Raw genomic sequence first — 20359 nt, 5'->3', positions numbered from 1 at the left:
CAGATTATTTTTTTTTTTAATTCAGTACCATTTGAGCTGAGCGCCATGTAGCGTTCCTGAAGTGATACTTAAAATTAGCCTGTAGCCTCAAAATGGGAACTGGAAATGCTTTGATAAATGAATTGTAAAAGCCAGCCAGCTAGTTTCGTTGTGACTTGTGGAAACACATCTGTATCCTGTGCTGACATGCTATTTTGTTTTGCTGCAAACCACACAAGTCTGCATCTAGAGAGGACAACACATTAGTCATCGCAAGTGTCCTTAAGCAGCCTCTTTACAACCCTCACTGCCTGAAACTGCAGGCGCGCTCTCACCGTTTCCAGGCTGTCAGTTTACCTGTTACCAGCTGCTGTTGCTCCGCTGAGATTACCCGTCCGTTTCCAGTCCCTGGATTTACACACAAGCCCTGTTTGTCATCTGCAACGGCCAAACCATTCATCAGTAAAATAAGGGCTCAGTAAGAGACCCAGCGACCCTGGGAACAATCACAAAAAGGCACGGTCCTGCACTAGTAACATTGCCTGGGAGGCTGAAAGCAGAAGGTTGCTTTGGAACACCACGGCATGTACGTGAGGACGCCTGACTGCACCGCGTTTGCTTTGTCTTGGATTTCCCTAATATCTTGCATGTTCGTAGGCTGGCATGGCCGATGCTATTTTAAGACAGCTCATGTCAGGGTGGCCAAGTGTCCAGTTCTTTGTGGATGTCTACAGTGACGCATGCCTAGCCCATGGTGCAGACAAGGGCATCTCCTCTGAAGGAGCAAGACTTGAAAGTAAGACCTCACACAACCCACGTTCCTTGATAATCTGCACAACCCTGAAAACGGAGGTAGGACTGAGGTGGGTGATGGATAGGCGGTGGTGGCAGAAGTTGAGCAACTAGGGAAGAAAGGTCTCTAGGGTAAACCTCCTCTCATTTTACCTGCATAAAGCCACCAATGAATCACAGAACAATCTGTGCTAGGTTTGTTTTGCTTTAATCAGCTGTGGGTTAATTACAACTCACACTACGGCTGTGTAGTAAACACGTCTTCTCTTAAAGAAGAAGTAATAAAGGAGCAGGGAATAAGTCACAAAGCAAATCAAAGGGATGGTTGAGAAAGGGAGAACCAAATCCTCTGCCTCTGCTCAGTGCTTTTACCACTGCTTCTTACTTGTCCTATGCCCCCACTCCCGTAGTGAAAGGAGGAGCGCTGGGGGACACGTTGGTCGGCGTCAACTCAACATGAAAAGATACTACGATGAACGACAGGGTAGGGGGACAGGACACCAAAACAAATGTACAAGCACCTACGAAGTATCACAGTACTAAAAACTAGCCAACATGAGTTTTTCAAGAAGAAATGGTAGGATACCATTCTAATTCCTTTAAGAGGATAACTGGATCAGTGAAGAAGAGGGGAGCAGGGGGTAGGCTGTATCTTAACCTTTGTAAGACCCGTAACTCTATTCCATGCAACTTTCCTATAAGCAAACAAGGGAAATATCGTCTTGCTGCAATTACCATAAGGTGGGTGCATGAAATACTGCACCGAGAGCCCAATTATCAATGGTTGACTGTCAAACAAGACAGATATTTGAAGAGAGGCACCATGGGGGTCAGCCCCGGGCTTTAGTCTATTTAGTATTTTCATTAAAAATTTGGATGATAAAGCAGAGAGTTCAATTACAAAATCTGCATATGATATCACGGCAGGGGCGGGAGAAGGGCATCACCAGTCCTTTGGAAAGCAGGTTTAAAGTTATCTTCCTGAGTGGGAAACATGCCTAAAGCTAACATGATAAAATCTCCTGAGAACAAAAGTAAAACATTGGCTCTCAGCATGAGGAATACAAAGGCAAAAGCGCTGCTCTGAGAAGCCTCCCTCGGAGCCACGCTCCTCCATACAGCCTCCTGCTCCGTCTGCCTGCGACCCTCCATACAGACCCGAGTCCCCGTGACAAGGCATGTCCTGCCGCAGTAAGGGGCCAACACGTTCGCTCCAAGCCTCTTTTACATTCAACATTTAAAAATCCATTACGCATTAGAAATACCAAAACAAATAACAGGCAGTATTGTTCAGGCACCTTCCCACATGATCAGTTAATACCTTATTGCCGAATTATTTAAACCAGTCATTTCTTGGGCTAGGCCCAGATTTGGGCATTGAGACTGAAGTTGTTCAGGTGTCAGATCCCGCCTGGTGATCACCTGGCGAAACGATGACAGTCAACTTGACTCCTTTCTGTTCACAGCCGGGAAAAGAAGAAACACAAACAAAAACCCCTGAACATTTGCTATTCAAGCAGCTGTGGACTATCAGGGTCTCCTCTGACCAGTCCAGGTCTTTATTCTGTGGGTAGATATTCAGGTGTGGATGACTTTTAAAAAAAATACTCTGCATTCATCCCTAAACAATAAAAAGCCATGTGCTTTAGTCTTGATTCTGTCCCAACACTGGGAATCCCGCTGTTTCAGGAAGGGTTAACAGTCTACAGTGCTAAGATTAGGAGGCACCTGTCAGGAATAATCAGAGACACTCATGCACGTTCCCCCAATGATTTGGCAGAAGTTAAACAATTTGATATACCCCCCGTCTGGGAAACTTAAAAGATCTCCCACAGAAGTCTTTTGCTTGGAAGAGTCTGGGAAGTCCGTGATGCAGTTCCACAAGAACAGCTACACGATCACAACGATCATTACACAGACACAGGGGAAAGTCCCAAACACCAAGGGCTTCGCTAAGCCTGTGGGGGCACTGCTCCAGCACGTGCCGAAATTCAGGAGACAGCAGCGGGATAAGGTGAAGCCTGGCTGCCCCAGAACGGGCGACTGGCAGCGGCAGTTCTGCTGGGCGGGAGCGGGAGGCGAGGTCTGGCTCCAGCTCCTCTCCGCAGAGGCAGGACTGGCCCGGGGAGCCGAGGCCTGAACATCTCCTGCCTCCCCGGCTCCGGCAGCGGGGTCCGAGGCGCTGGGTGAAGCTGCTGTTACACCAGGCGGGCCCGGCGCCTCTTCCTGCCAGCCCCCGGCGCGGCACGGCCGTGGCCCGCTCCAACGCGGCAGTCAGCAGGCCTGACCAGGGCCTCTGCGCTCCGACACTGACTCGCCGCCGCCGAGGGACAGTACGATGAACGGAAAGAAGGAGCGTTCTCCAGCAGCACACATCCAGCCCTAGGCTGACACGTCGAGAGAAAGAACCTGCACCACGGAAGCGCAAACTGACAAGAGAGGATAGATGACCACTCACAAAGTTAAAATTCAGGCTGCAATTCCATACTGAAATAGCCAAGCAAAACCACGGATAATAGTCAGGGGTACATCATAAAGAGTTCTCTATAGGGATGACTAAATCTTGCTGTCACATAGTTATCTGCTTAGATCAGCAACATCTGATGCTCCTGATCCACTGTGGTGTTCGCAGGCTTCAAGCCATAGGCAGTAGATGATTCAAAAGCAAGTTCTTCTTTTGTTTAAACTATCTCGCTTTAAAAATTAATTGCATTTAATCACATGATCAAAGCCAGACTTTGTGTCGCTGAAGAAAACCAATGTAGTTTAGTTATTTCGGTCATAGCTTATGCTACTCCAAACTACTGAAACATTGAAAAGCAGAGAGCATTTTGCCAGTCGTCAGAGAGCCGCAGTCGGATTTAACCACACCCTTACAATGAAAAGCACAAGTCAAACCAAGCTTTCACAAAATCATGAGCAAACTAGATCCCTATTTCTTTGCCAGATATCCAGTACTCTGCAGAAATGCAGGCGAAAACGCGCCTGCACCATGGCTCAATTCGCCGTTTTTTCTTCCATGTAACACCCACATAATATTCTTTATTATTCTAGTGAGAACATTACACGTCTTTGAAAGAGTCTCGATTTCAAGGACACTTTTTGTAGTGTTATATTTGCTTTAGCAGTGCTTATTACTTTTGCTTGACTTTGTGTAAATGAAGTTGAGGTTGCATGAGAATACTTCCTCTCGGTCAAGGACAGACAGAAATGTCAACATAAAATCACCCTCTAGTCCCAGAGAAAGAACTATCTGCCAATTTTGCACCGGGCCAACTGTTGGGACACTGGGGTGCAGGAGAAAAACAAGCAAATTAGGACTGAAGTGAGCTCACAAGGAAAGTATTCTGCCCTGAGGGATGTTTACCTCCTAAATGCGGCTTATAGTCTCTTTTACAAATACTGCTCAGACTCGGCAAGATAGAGGGGCAGTGAGATTTTATGCCGCAACAATGATTTCACTTTTGTGGATACACAACTCTCTGTTGTTAAAACATGTATTCAAACATATAGCTTATCTGCAACCATTTATAAACACGTACAGTAACAGAGAGGTATAGAAATCCTGAGATTAGCAGCCCCTTCTCTCTCTTGCACACGTTTGTTTGTTTTTTAAAACTCTCAAATATCTTTTTATTTAGCTTCAAGCGTAGGGACAGTGCAGCTTTGCTAGGAGTGAATGAGGATGTTTGGAAGGATGAGATTTATTTCAAAAGTAAGTTGCTATGAAATGTCTCTCTGCTCTTAACTGTCACTGGTTTCAAATAAATTCTAGTTTTACGGCTACAATCCATATGGTTAAAATTGGTGCAGTTTTGGCCCAAGCATCAAGAACTACTTCAGCCCAATTCAGGGAAAAATACATGCGTGCCAGCAAATAAAGGATTCTGTATTGTTAACAGTACAGCAGCTAAAAAAAAACCACCAACAAAACCCACCAGTTTTTGGTGGGTAAAAAACCCACCAAATCATCACAGGTAGAGAGTCCACACTTCAGCTATTTTAAGGATAACTTTTTATAAACAACTTCGTAGCATAGTTCTGAGTTGCTAGGGTGATTGGGAGCGGAGGGGTGTTTTAAGACTCAAATACTCAATGGCTTGAACTCTGCTAGCAAAAAACCCCTTTCCAAACTGGCACAAAGACTACCACTATAAACACAGATCACACATTTTCGCCTTCCCCCAAAACACAGGATGGTGTTTCTTACCTATTTGGTCCTCGGGAATCAGCGATTCGATTGGGGGATCGAGTTCGGAGCTTTGGGACAAATAGTTCTTGACTTGGGTCATGAACTGCCGAATCGTTTGCAGCATATCAGTGCTCGAAACATGGCACTCCTTGTTTTCCTGGAGAAAGCTGACATAGTCCTGCACTAGGCATCCAAAATAAGTGCGTTTGTCCTGGGACATCTCTGCAATTTTCTTAATCATCCTCTTCTCAGGGGTCATGAAGGAACTGAAAACTCCACTGACTTTCCGTAGCTGAGATTTCACAATCTTGGGGAGAACAAACGAGCTGTTTCTTTTCTTCTTGGGCTTCAAAGGGGGTGCCATGCTCTCTTGGTCGCTTTCCCCCTCAAAATCCTCCAGGCTGCTGTTGGTGTCCCCCTCATAGCCGAACAGCGGCATGCTCCGATCGAAGTCCAGCGAGTCGGACGAGGAGGTGGAAATGCTCATGTCGCTCAGCCTCTGCCTGCCTCCATTCCACGGGATGTGTGACTCAGAGCTGGGAGCTACCGTCTTTTTGGCAGCTGCCGGAGCCGGCTCAGGCAGGGTTTCACCTGGGACGCCAGCAGCTTCGGGCACACTCCCTGGGCTGCAGCCAGGCGGAACCGCCGCTGTGGCCCTTGCGCTACCCTCCACCTCCGAGCAAGCAGCCTGCTTCTTCAGCCGAGGAGGTGGAATAGGGGTTGGTTTATTCTCCGGCAAATCCAAGCCTCTCTCTCTCTTATGGTTGGCTGTTTCTGGCATGCTCGCCTGCTTTATAGTCCTGGAAAGCTGTGGGCTCGTGAGGATGCTATTAATAGAAGGGGGTGGCGGCCGGGGTGGGGGGGAGCGAGGCCTTGCTGTGCCATTTACGTCTTGCGTTCTTGGGCTCTGCCGTTTCAGACTTCCACTGACATCCTGGCTGTGCACTTTTAAGAAGAGGGGATTAATGAAACACAGCGCTCCGTTGGTCTGGCTGCACTCCAGCTCCGAAGGCGTTCTGGTTCGTATAGAATGCACTCCATTTATAAGGCAGAGCTGACGCGAGTCTGTACACGCACCGTCCAAAGGCACAGGCCTACGGGGAGGTGAAGGATCCGGGGGGGTGCTGTTAGCCGGGGAGCTCCAGAAGTCTGAAAATCATCATTGCGTTAATGTAAGAATGCAAAACAGCGTGCAGATGGCTTTCAGGCCATTCAGCTCAACATCACCATTTTCAAGTATTAAGAAATTTAGACAAGCTTTTATTAATTCAAGGAGGGGGGGGAAATTCCAAGTGAACCTCTTAAAGCACCACCAGATATAACTGCATGCTACGCTCCTGGGGCTGATCTTACTCATTTATAGATATCATGACCAATGTGTAGTTTGAAATCAGCCCACTGAACTAAGCTTAAAAATAAACTGAGAATCAGAGAAAGGAATGGAGACTGTAACGCAGTAATTCTTACCAACTTGAGACTGAAATGAACACAAACTGCTCGCTAGCATCTCACTCAGGAGAAGTCAGCTGGCATTAATAAGCTCACTCCATTAAAAACAAGTTAGGCTGATTTACACCAGCTGATGGCCACTTACGGCAACTCAACAAAAATTTTGGTTTGGTTTCTTTTGATAGTGAACAATGAAACTACACATGAAAAGACAGCTCGCATTTTGCTGTGGTGGGTGCGCACATGATCTTTAGCTACGCAGACCAAATGCTCACGTCTCTTTACGAGCACTGGCCTGCAGCCCTGCCTTGTAACGGTGACACAGTTTGCCTGAGGTTTTAGATGCTCAGTAGCACATAAATAGACCAAATGTGCAGTCCCACACCAGTCGTCTGGAAAACCTGTGCTAAACCAGCAAGTTTCAGCTGCAACCTCTGCCCTTGTCCCAGCAAAGTGTCAGCTGTTTGTGAATCTGAGTCAACAGTAAAGCCCATCAGGTCCTTAAAGTACGAAGATTGAAACCAGACAAGCCCTTGAGGACAGCAATCGGACTGAAATAAGGCAGGAATACCAGAGGAGGGAGATTTTGCTGAAATTTGCCAATCTTGACATGGCGCCTTTCCCTGTAGTGCCAAGATGCCTCATTTGGGCTGCTGAGCAGTGACACCTGGGCCCAGCTGCGAGAATGCCAAGCGCTGCACAACAGGGTCCATGCCCTACGGCTGTCTCTTGCCTGCGGGGCAGGAGGCAGGAAATGGCCCCTGGTGACAGGCCACTGCCAGAGAACACATGTAGGCACAGACATATTTCTCTACATAGTCATGCAACGCCGCTGTTTCTTTCCTGCTCCGTGACTTCACATCCTGCCCGCAGATCCCTCAGCAGCCTGGCCGGCGTGCCTGGCACGTGGGCTGTGGCAAACACGTGTGATGTAAGTGCTGCTGCAGGTGAAACACAAGAGAGACTGAGAGGGAATATTACGTTCAGCATGTGAAACCTTACAGGTTGGCCACAGTCTTGAAACCTTTACCACCAGCTCTTCCTGGTGCAGTTTGCTGGGCTACATGCAGTTGACCTGCCTTGTGCAGTTCTCCCTCTAAGCCCACAGCGCAACAGAGCTCTGACAGGAGTTACAATCCTCCGTGTTCAGACCAGGGTGTTTTGTGCCTACACGTTGCTTAAGGAAAGCTCGCACTTAAAAGGAAGGGCGCTTGGGAGTTTTTAGGCATCTCTTGAGTCCACAGCATTGAAGGGCTGACTTCCTGGTGTGCTGTTTTGCACGTGGACACTAAAACGCCCTCAAAATCTCGACTTTGTTGTTGGTTTTTGCTCCCAGAAACTGTGATCTTAATCTGGTGTATAGTAGGTAATTGATCCCAAATACACCAACCACACAGACGCTGATCCATCAGTCTCCTCCTCAGCTTTCAAATGTATTAGCTTAAAGAAACATCACACACAATGTAGACAGAGACCGTTCAAGAGCAAGGCTAATTCTGCAGCAAGTAGGCCATTGTGCTCTCAGGTACTGAGGACAAAGACAGTGTGGTTAGTCTGGAGAGCTTGCTCAACACCATTATCACCTCCTATGCAGAAAGTTACCTAATGTTACTTTAAGGCTTCCAGGTGTCACTGGGAGATTGTCACTGGGAGACACTGCATCTCAATCAGACCTTTTTTTTCCACCCCACCCCCCCCCCGTCCAAACATTCACGTAATAAATAGTTCCATGTTTGCCTCTATTCCCATGAAAATCCATACTTTCATCTATCTAATTACCTAAACTTGCAGATAAGCAGTGCAGAAGTCATTTGTCTCCTCTAAAACAAATCCCTCAATGGCATCACTACTGCAGCAAAACAAAACGCAAAGCAGTGCAATACTTCCCTGTGTATGGCTTTGCTGCAAAGTTTCACCAAATAGTTCTAGAGAGCCTCATGCTAACACTGATTTAGTGAGGATGTTTCTAAATCAAAGATGATTGAAAAATCTACTGGGACAAAGACTGCCAACAGTCAACCCTCCCTTCCTGCAAAAGAAAATGAGGCCATTCAGCACTTTGCAGGAGTTGCTCAACGATTCATCTAGGTGGAGCCCGTGTTTCAAATCCCACCAGGCTTTGCGTCTCCTGCAAGCTCAAGGTACATTTTACAGTGAGCCTGTATTTGGTTGTAGCAGTCAAGTGATGCAAGGACATGTCCTTGCATTTTCTTTTATCATTTTAAAAATTTCACTAAACCCATGCGCATGGATACATTCTGCAGATCCTATGTATACACGCCTCCTTTTATTAATATGCTGCTGCATTGAGCCACTGATCTCAAAAATCACCATTCTAAGATCACACGTCAATCTGAAAGACCTTTTATTAACAGGGAACCTCAGTTCCTACACTCTCCTGGCAACTCCAGCAGATTATCCAGCTAGCGCCTGCTACGTGAGCCTGCAGCCAACGTTAGCCCTTGGAGGAGAAGCTACATCAAACCTCTCTCTGGGGATCGTAAGACTTGCTTTGCCCACGGGCTGCCCAGAGAGGGGAGAGGAGAAGGAAGGAAGGAAACAGCACTAACAAAAGTATCACAGAAGGCGGAGAAGGAAGAGCACCAAGGTCACCATTTGGCAAGTACAAGGTTTGGCCTTCCCAGTAAGAGAAGCTGCTTTTCCCAGTGAAATCTGTATCATCACTGACCAATATGAACTACTTACTGACACCGACTGTTTCTTCAAGCTTACAGCAATGCTACAGGGAACGACATCTTATGTAGAGAACTACTTACTCAGTCCAAGCTGAGCAATCTCTTCAAGTTCAGCTTCTGTCTTTGCTGCAGCAATAGCATGAGGCAACTTCAGAGTGAATGGAAGGACATCCCTGTCGTCGAAGAGAAAAACAATTATGGTTTTTATAACAACATCCATAGTTTTAAAAGCATTTGTTTTCAACACTGGCAGTGGCTGAGCTCTGATTCTTATTTTCTTCTTGAGCTGTGGCAGGCAGCAAGAGCCTTAAACACACAGCGCACAGCTTAAACACACAACCCCAGGGCTCCTTTACATTGGAAAGCGGTGTCAAGTGCAAATGACAATCAAGTCCCCAAGACTCTCTTTAGGCTCATTTCCTCAGAGCCATCCAATATTTTCTCCCATTACAGCAGAAGCTTTTACACCTGTTTTTTTACGAGCATACCAGTGAGATGCAAAAAAGTGTTATCTGCCCTTAACCCTTCAACGAAGCTTCTTATTTTCTGAATACGCTGTTGATTGCTCTCAAAGTTGAATTCCAGTTCTCAGAATAAAAATTTAAATGAGTACTTGGGCAGCTACCCTAGAAACTTCTAAGCTAGGATGTTTTGGTGCTATTCTGTCCTAGCCTGAAAACACACTTCATTTAAGAAAGTCTTTATACGTATTTATTCTCATATGTGGTTTCTTTTCACTGCATACTAGAAGTTCAATGGATGTTTACAAAGGGAGATGCATGAATGCACGAACAACAACATAAGCCAAATCCAGTGTAAAAAGCTTTCAGACAAAGATTTTAAGGGACAAAACTACTTAACCGTATGTACATTGGATGAGTACTCTACCATCAACCAATACTATACCTCTTGCCTGCCCAATTGGTACCAATACACTCTCAAACAACAGCGCATGTTAAACTGCAAAATCTGTAGTAGAAGTACCTATGTAATTAAGAGTAAATGAGAAGAAATGGAGCACAGGACCTACATACAACTGGTGTCAGCATAATTTTTTTTTTTTTTTTTTAAGGCTGTGAACAAGCCAACCATCTGTGGGAGCACAGACAGGTAGTGGGTTTTTATCACATAAATATTCTCTATGTTGTATGTTAACTTGTTGAAAAAACAGGATCTCAGAACACCACTCGAATTCAAATCAAGCATATGCACGAGACTGATACTCTAGCTAAAAAGTATTTTAAAAGACACTTTCAACATTGTACCACAGATAATCTAGAGTCTAGAACGCCATCGTGGACTCAATACAAAGATAGGTAACCTTTGACTCCTCCGACAAACTGACTGCGTATCTATTGCAAGAAATTCCCTCTGGTTTTAGGAAATCATCCTGGTTTTGCTGGGATGTACCAAATGGTACTCTCTCACAATAGCTACCTATTTGCTTCCCTAAGAAGTCTATACATTTCCCTCTTGCATCCCCAGCAATCCTAGACTACTGCCTGAAGAGGACAAGGATGCTGGGCAGATACTGCCACTTAAGAAACATTAGGCAAACAGAAACACTTAGGATGTTTCTCCACTGAATGGGGAAATAAGCATCCGCTTCCAAAAGCATACCCATAATCAAAGAGTGAGCTTCGTTTACTGAAATCTCTGGACAGGTTTGCAGCTGAAGTTGTATTTATTACTGGTATCCGTGGATGGGTTTGCAGCTAAAGTTGTGTTTAAGAAGCTGCATTAGGAAAGCTTCAACACCACGTCTAAGTTGTGATCGCCACTCTTTTTGCTTCCTTCCCCTTTCCCAGAGGGCAACAAGAAAAGGAACAGAACAATAAACAGGTGAAGAGCCTGGTTATGCAGTTTTGTATGTGCTTCCTGAACGGGAGCCCTGACTGCATCAGGATACTCAACTCACATACTGAAATATGACTGACTGAAATACCATTAAGAAAATTAAAGCCACTTTGCAGAGAGTGACTCTCTGTTACAAGACTCATGAGCGAGGCAACAAGGCTACTATGTGTTTGTGGGCTTACTTTTAGCAAATGCGAAGCAACTTGGAGCCTTCAGTGAAAGAAAAGGTATAAACTAATGCAAAGAAATCTACATTTGCTGCACGGTCCCTGTAGACACTTAGAGGGAATTTACCAGAGCCTGGATAGCGCGCAGAACTGAAAGGGTGACAAGATAAGGAATCTCTCATGATCAAACTGGTTTTAAATGCAGTTTCAGCTCATCTCTCATCTGAGTGCTGACCAATTACTTATGTGGTATAAATGCTTCTTTCATCACATGCATAGACAGCGCGGCAAAATGCAGGGCTGTAACAAAGAGGGTCTAGATGCGTCTCCACCACAAACAAAACCAGTAAGCGCTGCAACCTAAATGCCTCCCTAGCAAGCGTTTCCCACACCCGAAATCACCACTGTCAGCACTAATTGGCAACCTTGTTGCAGTAAAAGGACCAAGATCGTCAAAGGTGCCTCTCCCCCCTTCCTTCAGAAAACGTGCAGATGTGCAGTTTGGCTGTGTCCTGTCTCTGGATAAATGTAAGGCTTGAGCATCAGTCTGGAAGTTTTCACCAGTAAATTAAAGTCAAATTGAAAACAACTTACAAGATGATAAAAAACACAAGTTATTTTTTCTCTGCATACTACCTGGAAAACAAGTTGGGCAACCATAGACTGGAAAGCTAACGAGGCCATTTTTGTTGTTCACGATTTACACATCTCTCGGTTGTCATATTCTACATTGTGATCTGACATTTCTCCATTATGCTCCAAAAATGCTTTTTACTAGAAATTCCAAGAAATGGACATTGCAAGATAGTTTATGGTGCTTATTAAATGAGTTACAGAGCAGTTAAGAAAGCATTAGAAGATACCAGCTAAAGTGAAGTTCAACTCGGCGACACCTCACGGTTGGGTGGGTAACGTAACACCAGCCTTCCAATAATCAGTACCACATAAGACAGAGACTTGCTTCCAAGCCTCATCTCTTATTTCTCCCATCACCTTCTTAGACTACCCGGGAATGTTTGTAGATTGGCAACATAAATATCATGCTGAACCAAGTCCTTGAGACTCTTTTTTTCAAGACAGTCTAGCAAAATGCGACTCAGAACATAAACCATCTTACCTGCTAATACAGTAGAAAGCAATGAGCCTGAATAAATCAGCAAAACTTATTCCAGACCCCTCCAAGGAAAACGCTGCGAAGAAAGTTACAAGAGGGAAAGAATCACACATCTATCCACCATTTCTTAGAAAAGCTTAATAAAATGCATCTCAGATTTTTGCATAAAATTAATAAGTTTGCACCATCAAACGAGCTACTGTTTGGTTAAGAGAAAACAACTGTGTGGAGAAGTACATGTCTCTGCTAAAAGCATTTTCAAGAATATACTGATAGTCTTGGTGGTGGGTTTGATTTTGTGTTCCAAACATAAGGTCTAATTCCTGGGAAACAGATCAAGTGTGATTAGAATTGCACAATGTTTTGCTAATAGACAATAAATGAGTAACTGAGGCTCTGTTTGCCCAGTGTATTAATATACCTAATTTAAAATCTCTTACTTCCTCCCCTTGCATTCCATCCTACTCATTTATCTTCTCCCCAGATGTGTTAGCACCTAATGGAAGATGATAAATATTCATTCACTTCAAGAAAATAATTTAACCTGAAAACCCTTAAAAAAACCTCAGACAATTCTGCTTCGTGTCATTGCCTCGCGCAACGGGGGAGGAAGACACGAGCAATGCCTTTCATTTTTTCCCACTCCACACCATTGTTTGATATAAATACTTGTTCACAGTAATAACGACATAGAAGCGATTGCCCCCTCCCATTGACCTCTCTCCGATTCCAGTGGCAAGTCTCACCCAACGAGTACAAAGATCAAGCAGGAGAAGCTCCTGGAGTGCAACGATCTAGACCTTTTGCCTCTGGACATGACCGAGACCAGAACAACAGAAGGAAGAGCATTTATGAAATACAACAGTAGCATAAGACAGGTTCCTGAAGTACAGGAACTACAGCCTCGGACAACTTCTACAAAGGGGTGAATGTGAAGCCTGCGATGCTTCAGCCCATCCCCGAGTTAGAAAAGCCAGATCACGGGGGTGAACCTCCAGCTGGTGGGCTGCGCGCACTGTCGCTGTTTCACCGGCAGAGGAATGCTTTTGAAATTCATCTCCCAAGGAAAGTGCTTCCATCGCTGCAGACGCTTCAGACATCTGGGCTGAAACAACGCAGACTCCCAGGCTTGGTGGGGAAAGCCAAAAGCCACGCAGCAGCTTTGGATACCTCAGAGCAACACCTCTCAGTGAGCAGCGAAGGCGCAATTTTGTCAGTACTCCATGCTGTAAGGCCAGCTCCCTCACGCAAGGTTCACTGCTACCGACTACAAAGTTTGCACGTGAACCAGAGAAAACTTAAGTCAGGTACTGGTCTTCTACCCAACCTTTATACTGAAGGACAGGTCAACCTGCTCATCGCAGGTGATCTGGGGGCGGGCTAAGAGAAGATGGGTGTTCAGATCCCCGACTGCAATTAAAACCTCAGCTATGACTGGTGAGTAAAAATGTCAGTAGATACTTCCCCCTTGTGGTAAAATTTTATTCATGAAAGACAATATATTATTATTTTATTTTCTAGCTGGGAGAGAGGGAATTCATTAGTATAACAAGCCTACGAACACAGCCTTAGATCACACAGATTAAATACATCTGTACTACTGCCAGTCAAGCAGCTTTCCATAAATATTAATTCACTTATATGAGAGAGATGACTTTGTGGCTGAAAAAAACAAAACAAGAAAAAACCCATCACTGATAGCTTTCTCTTCTCTTTGCCATGCCTTGTTTGTAACTGGAACTAGAACCAGACACATAGAATTAACTTTTTGTGGCTGGTGGCAGGGAAGGCAGAGAGATAAAGGAAAAACTCAACGAAAATTATCTCAGTTTACTAATAGAAACAGCAGTTAACTACAGACCCTCTGCTTCAGGGAAGTTTAACTGAAATTGTTGCCGATTTTCTCCAGTTTTCACTTTCTTGTTAAAATGAACCGTTTTCTCCACTTGCAGTTTCTGCACCACATACACTAACCAGCTGCAGCTTCCTTTTTTCATTCCTATATCTCAAACATATTTTTCACACCCTCCCTCTAAAGAGATGAGGGCAATGTTGTTTTGAAACTGACTGGAACTCTAACATTTGCTCATTTCTGTTAGAAAACAGGGAACAAATATAGTCGGAATTAAAAAAGTGAAATAATTGATCTCGCGTCAGAAACAGTTCCAAAGGGTTAAAATCCATCTAGTTGTTACATTAAAAAAAACAACCAAACAAAAAACCACCCCACACCCAAATTTGTAGACAGAGAGAGCTCAGGACAGAGTTGCATCCAAGAACAGTCCCCTGAGTACAAAGAAATGCAAGGACATTTCATTGAGAGCAGACAGGATTATAGACTGTGTTTCTACAGAAGAGGGTAACTACCCATAATAATCAATGAATCCTGGATTCAGCAAGGTACATAAAAGAAATATTCCAGTTGTGTCCAGCACAGACTTAACTGTTTCTGCGTATCTTCTCTTCTCCAGGATATGCCTGACCCACTCGCAGAGCCCTCCGCAGAGAGCACTGTAGGCAGCCTGTGACACTATTTGCATGACTTTGGGTATCTCCTCCTGTGGGTTTCACCAATGCAGAGTGCTCCTGGCTCACACAGGGTGACAAACAGCTGAAAAGTACGTCACTCACAACTTACTGTATGTGCTTTCTTTTATTGCAAATTCTTTGAGGCAGGACCGACAGTCACTGGGCAGACGCAGAGAGATGACTTTCTTCTGCAATCTTGCAGACTTCCTAACCAGAAATATCTGTTGTGGGGAAGGCAAAAGGACACGGTTTTAGCTTCATCACAGATGCCTTAACAGAGACAGATTATAGACAAAAGGAACCAGAACAACTTCATGATCTCTGATCTGTATAAAACGTCTCAGAATTTTACTCGGTTGTTCCCGTATCAGGTCTAACAGCTTGGTGTAAAATGGCAGCAGAACATTTAGAAAAGCGTCTTGTATAACACAGACACACGACACCAAGTCCATTATGCCCTTCTCCGAGCTCTCCAGTTTAGCATGCAGCAAATCCCAAGCCTTGAGTCAAGCTGCAGAGTCTGGAGGAGACTGATGGTAGAGCGCTCCTGTGTCCCACCAGCCCATTCATGCACCAGGATGGAGGCAGCATTAGAAACGTGCCATCAGCCTCATCCACGCAGACAGGGCCTGGTTCCATCATAGCAACTTTAATGCAGGCACCAGCAAAGGATAAAATGCTGTAATTTCCCATTTATCTACTGCTTTCTCGTTATGGGGGAAATACACCTGTTACATACAACCCTGGTTAGCAAGGTCCAGCTTTGGAGCTGTAATTGCCGAAGTCTAGTTCTCAGCTCCAGAGGACCCCAAACTAGTCCCCCAACATATCAGCCCACGTAATGGGTCGCACTCCAACTGGTCCAGCTGCCAAGTGCTCAGGAAGCCCTCACTTGGATTATCCAAAGCACAGAAGAAATGAGGTTGGTTGGTTGGTTTGGGTTTCTGTTTGGGTTTTTTTTGTTGTTGGGTTTTTTGGTTTGGTGGGGTTTGGGTTTTGTTTGTTTGCTTTTGTTTCTTTTTTTTTTTTATAACTAACACTTGCATCAAATAAATTGAAATGCAACTTCTTACCCCAGGAGGCTGGCCCTGCAGAATCTCCATGGCTTCAGCATCATTCAGACCAAGCTGCAGCCACACAGGGTGAGTATGGAGGAGCTTGTCCAATATGCTCAGTTTGTTGGATAGGCTGTCATATCCAGAGTCCCGAGGGCAGCTTTTTACATCATTTTTCTCGGGAGAGACATTATCCATGTCCTTTACTGGACTGTGAAAAATTTTTAAAAAATTAAATTAGACATGTTAATCCTCCTAAAAACAATCACTCAGTTCAGCAAACAGAGTTATCACAAAGCTAATGGCACTGCTGGCACCCTGGAGTGGTATTTCTCCTACTGAGAATTCCTGTAATTAGTATACACAAAAATTCTGTTATCCATAAGATTTCATTTTTTCACTTGTCCTCAATTTAACAGCTAGCTTTAAAATAAGCTTTAGCATTCTTCTCTTAGCTTGTTGAAATTCGGCAACCACTTCAGATACAGGTGTATACGCATATGTGATTGATTGAACATTTCACCTCCTTTTCTTTACTATGTTCATATTTGGAAAAACTTCTCTTCAAAGATATTTATGCAATTCAGATATTTTTATTCCCAGATAGATTGCAAAAGCTGCAACCCACAGAAATCTTCCTCCGTCCTGCCTGCCAGAAAAATCTGTTCAATACTCTGACAATGGAGCAACCCACTACCTGTTGGCAATCACTGCAGCAAACACAAGCACTTTCTCTGTTTGCTTGTAGGGATTATTTTCACAACAGAAGCCCACAAACTAGCATGCCTTCATCTTATCCCCAGACTGCTGTCTCTGCTCCACCAGCCCTGTCATCTTCACAGCTGCGTATCCATCTTTGTTCCCCTCTGCTAACGAGTGGTCAGAGACCTCAGTCAGGAGAAAAGGAAAAGGAGAAAGAAAAGGGAAAAAAAAAAAGGAAAAAAAAAAGGTTAAATCCCCCAAATAACCCTCCCCTAAGGCACAGATTCATTAAGAAATCATCCTAAGTGGCAGTAATTTTTTATGGTCCATGCTCTAAATTGTGTAAATATTTACATTTTTGCCATGTTGCCGTGAAAGGTCCTTACCTCACATTTTAGTACTATACTTCCCAGGATCAGAAGCAAGTAAGGAATTGTATATTTATGCTCCTAATTCCTTTGGCTCTGGATCGACTCCTATGTGAGGAATAAAGGCTAAGCCAAGTGTGAATGTGGCAAACTAATGTAAGGTTAAGATTTATTTGGGGCAGGGCAGCTAAAGTTACTGCTAAATTCAGTAATGAAGTCCAGTTCTTGGAGGCTACAGATACTTGTTATTCATTAAAAATCCAAATAAATGGAATACTTTGAGAGCTGCTTTTGTTATGCAAAGCTTCGCCATCATTCATATAATACAGAACACCCAGTACGATTGCACGTGTGTTGCTGGTTCAAATTCCTCATTTTTGAGCAAGAGGTACATCCTGTGGTTCTTCCAGTGCTAGAAATCACTACAGAACAGTTACAGGTAACAGCTTCCCGATGACAATATTTGAGCATAGACAAAAAACACCCTGCAAGCTCAAGATCTGACCCGCTAAGATGTCAGGCACAGAGGTGGCGTTCTCCCTACAGACCTGTTCTGATGGCAGAAGAGGCCTGAGCAGAGGGCAACGCAGCTGCATTTCCCCGCTGCAAACTGTCTTGCAGCTCTTCTGAACTTTGTGCTTTGGACAGGCAGTAAGCATCATTAACAGCATTCACCACCTTCATTATGCTAGCAGCAAGCGGGTAGAGACTTCACAAGCACAGGAGCACTGAATATTTAAAAAAAAAAAACAAACAAAAATCCCCCTCCCCAAAACCCAACCCAAAACAAAACCCACCAACCAAACAACAAAAAAACCCAAACAACTAAACTGCTTTTTTCTAGCTTTAGTCAGCAACTTGCAGCATCTCTGGACAGGGCTAGAAAGAAAAGTAAATGGGGTAGAGAACTTTCACTGCATGATCAGATAAGAACAGGCACAATCATTCAAACTTTTCATTCCCTGGATCAATTGTCACTATCAGATCACCTATGCGCCTCTCCCTTCCTTTTTGTCCTCTTTCTCTGTTTGCTTATTTATGATGTGATGCCTTTTAGGTTTGCAAAGCATCTAAAATGCAGATGATCTTCCCTCCCCGAGTGTCAAAAGCTGTTATTAACTGCCAATATGCCTTCAAGGGGCACGAAATACACAGAAATATGTTGTGTGCAGAAGGGAAGTAGCGTTTACATCAATTACGACAGAGCTCTGAAACTGCCACAACAGGAATCCTGTGTTCCCCTTTCAAACACGGTCCCAGCAGAACCTAGTGTTGTAATACACGAATCTCCACAAAAGTCAAATCATGAATCACAAAAGTGTTTTCATGAGCTGTACCTCCAGTAAATATTGCTCAGAAACTTCCACTCACCCCCAGAGCCAGGCAGCAGTGTAACAAACCAAAGATAGCTGTGGCAAACTGCAGGTTACACACGGACGCTGCCTGCGGGCGTAACTAGACATAACTTGTTTCCATTCCTTGGTCAAGAGGTGGAAACTAAACGTGTTGCAGAGGGAACGTGTCTGAGAGGGAAAATTTTTTGCCTACAAAAGAAAGTTACATCACACGCAAAAGAAGGTGCATGACTGGTATCAGCTGTAAGGACTGGCAGTGCTTGCTACCACGAAACAAGCTAAAGCTAGTAAGAGTTTGCAAGTGTACGTAGGGTCACAGTGTTCCTCTTCGGTATGGCTGGCTTAACGTTGTCAAACACACCCAAACCGTTACAAATCGGAAGATTAATTTGAATAGGGAGCTGTCGGGTTTTTGGAACCTCCAGGTACTTACATGCACAATCCCTCCCACATGCTGAGATCTGAGGAATGCAACGTGTGAGCCCACACCTTACTGATCTGGATACACAGACACCTCCTTGTTGCAGCGGCTTCTGCCCCCTCAAGAAATAAGCCGAAGATTACGAGTATCTGATGACCATGACGAGACTTTCTGCCACTCCTAAACACTACCAATTCAAATGACTCCGACGCATCTCAGCTAGATCAGCACCAGTTATTGCAATCCGCAGGAAGGTAAACTAGGAACAAACAACACTTAAAAAGAAATTATTTCCCATCCAAATAATAAAGAAAGAGGCAGCGAGAAAGATCAGACCTGGTGAACTCTGGCAAGAGCATAGCTTGGAAAAACCACATCTGGCAAACCACATAAAACCTATGAGAAGCTGCTTCCCAAGGTCCAGGAGGTAAACGCAGTCACAAGTCCATTGGTCTGTTTTGACAGCCTATTTGCAATGGTCTAGCACTACTGAGCATCATAGTCTGAGTTGGCTTTTTACTCTTAAAATTATTTTAATTAATGATCCGGGCACTAAACATACAGTCAAACCCTGACACACGGGAGTTCTTGAAATCTGTCATGTCTTAGAGGTAGACTGTAAAATTATTTGGGACTAGGATGTGTGTGCAACTTCTTTGGAAACAATAGCATGGAAAGAAGAACCATTTGAATTCCTCACGACCACCTGACTAATTCAACTGTACAGAATAAGAAGCTGCTGTAACCTAAACGCTAGCAAAATATGCTGTGTATTATGCAACAATTAAATTTCTCCCCTGGTTTTACTTTTGGGGTTTTGGTGGTGGTTTGAGGTTTTTCTGCTTGTTTGTGTGGGTTTTTTTTTTGTGGCTTTTTTTCTGTGAGGTGTTGTTTTTGGGGTTTTTTTGGGGTTTTTTGTTTATTTGTTTGTTTGTTTTTACACAGTGACTTCCAATAAAAGACAATCTGACTAGGTCACATTAAACTCACAATCGAAACACAAATCAACCTCCACGGATGGTCTACTTTAATGCAGGGGTACTACCCTGGTTCCTCTCCAGTGGGAGAGGAGTTTCAGCGCAACTCACAATGAATTAAAGAAAAGACATGATTCATGCAAGTTTCCTTAGATTTGATAAAACCCATAAGCCTGGGGGAAGTAAACCGAGGTAAGTGCCAAGATAAACGATGCTGTGCTGCATCCTGATTAGACTTAGCTCACAGTAAAAAGGACAAGGAACAGGTTGAAGCCTGTAACCAGGATGATTCTCTCTCTCATACCCACAGGGCTGTAACATACACCTCCATCACGTATCTACAAAGCAAATGCTCCTGCCTTCCTGCTCGCTACAGCAATTTTCTTTTGGTCTCTCAAATCCTACCTATGCCTCTTGCTCTAACCTTGTAAAACCTAAACTTACAACATTTCTCTCATTTTTTTGTGGGACTTGGGTCAATGAGCCCAATCTGCTCTCTGAAACTACCACCAACCTCCCCAACCTCCTGCATTGACAAACACTGGCCTGAGGAATGGACTTTTCTCTCTTTGGGATAACGGACACAGTGAAGGTGCATCCAGCTTGTGGACACATCCTATCAGGAAGACCAACACTGTTCCATGGGTTTGCTGTGTTGAATTAAACTAAGCCAGCTGCTGTAGGATTTACACACCCCCCCCCCACA

General features: G+C 44.3%; 1 protein-coding gene across 2 annotated transcripts in view; it reads right to left on the bottom strand.

Moving 5' to 3' along the window:
- The window catches only part of RIN2 (Ras and Rab interactor 2), an 85625-nt gene that overhangs the window by 15058 nt on the left and 50208 nt on the right, over positions 1 to 20359 (bottom strand). For both annotated transcript variants that reach the window (XM_075147905.1, XM_075147906.1), the window contains 5 exons: positions 15849 to 16041; positions 14885 to 14996; positions 12250 to 12322; positions 9190 to 9281; positions 4982 to 6112 (listed from right to left, as the gene is read on the bottom strand). In XM_075147905.1, the coding sequence (XP_075004006.1) occupies positions 4982 to 6112; positions 9190 to 9281; positions 12250 to 12322; positions 14885 to 14996; positions 15849 to 16028 (1588 nt within the window). In that variant the 5' untranslated portion in view covers positions 16029 to 16041. The remainder of the gene's footprint in view (positions 1 to 4981; positions 6113 to 9189; positions 9282 to 12249; positions 12323 to 14884; positions 14997 to 15848; positions 16042 to 20359) is intronic.

The sequence above is a fragment of the Calonectris borealis genome, chromosome 3 (genome assembly GCF_964195595.1).
Source record: "Calonectris borealis chromosome 3, bCalBor7.hap1.2, whole genome shotgun sequence".
Taxonomy (NCBI): Eukaryota; Metazoa; Chordata; class Aves; order Procellariiformes; family Procellariidae; genus Calonectris; species Calonectris borealis.
The sequence above is the reverse complement of the archived record's forward strand: the minus strand, read 5'-3'. Positions and strand labels throughout refer to the sequence as shown.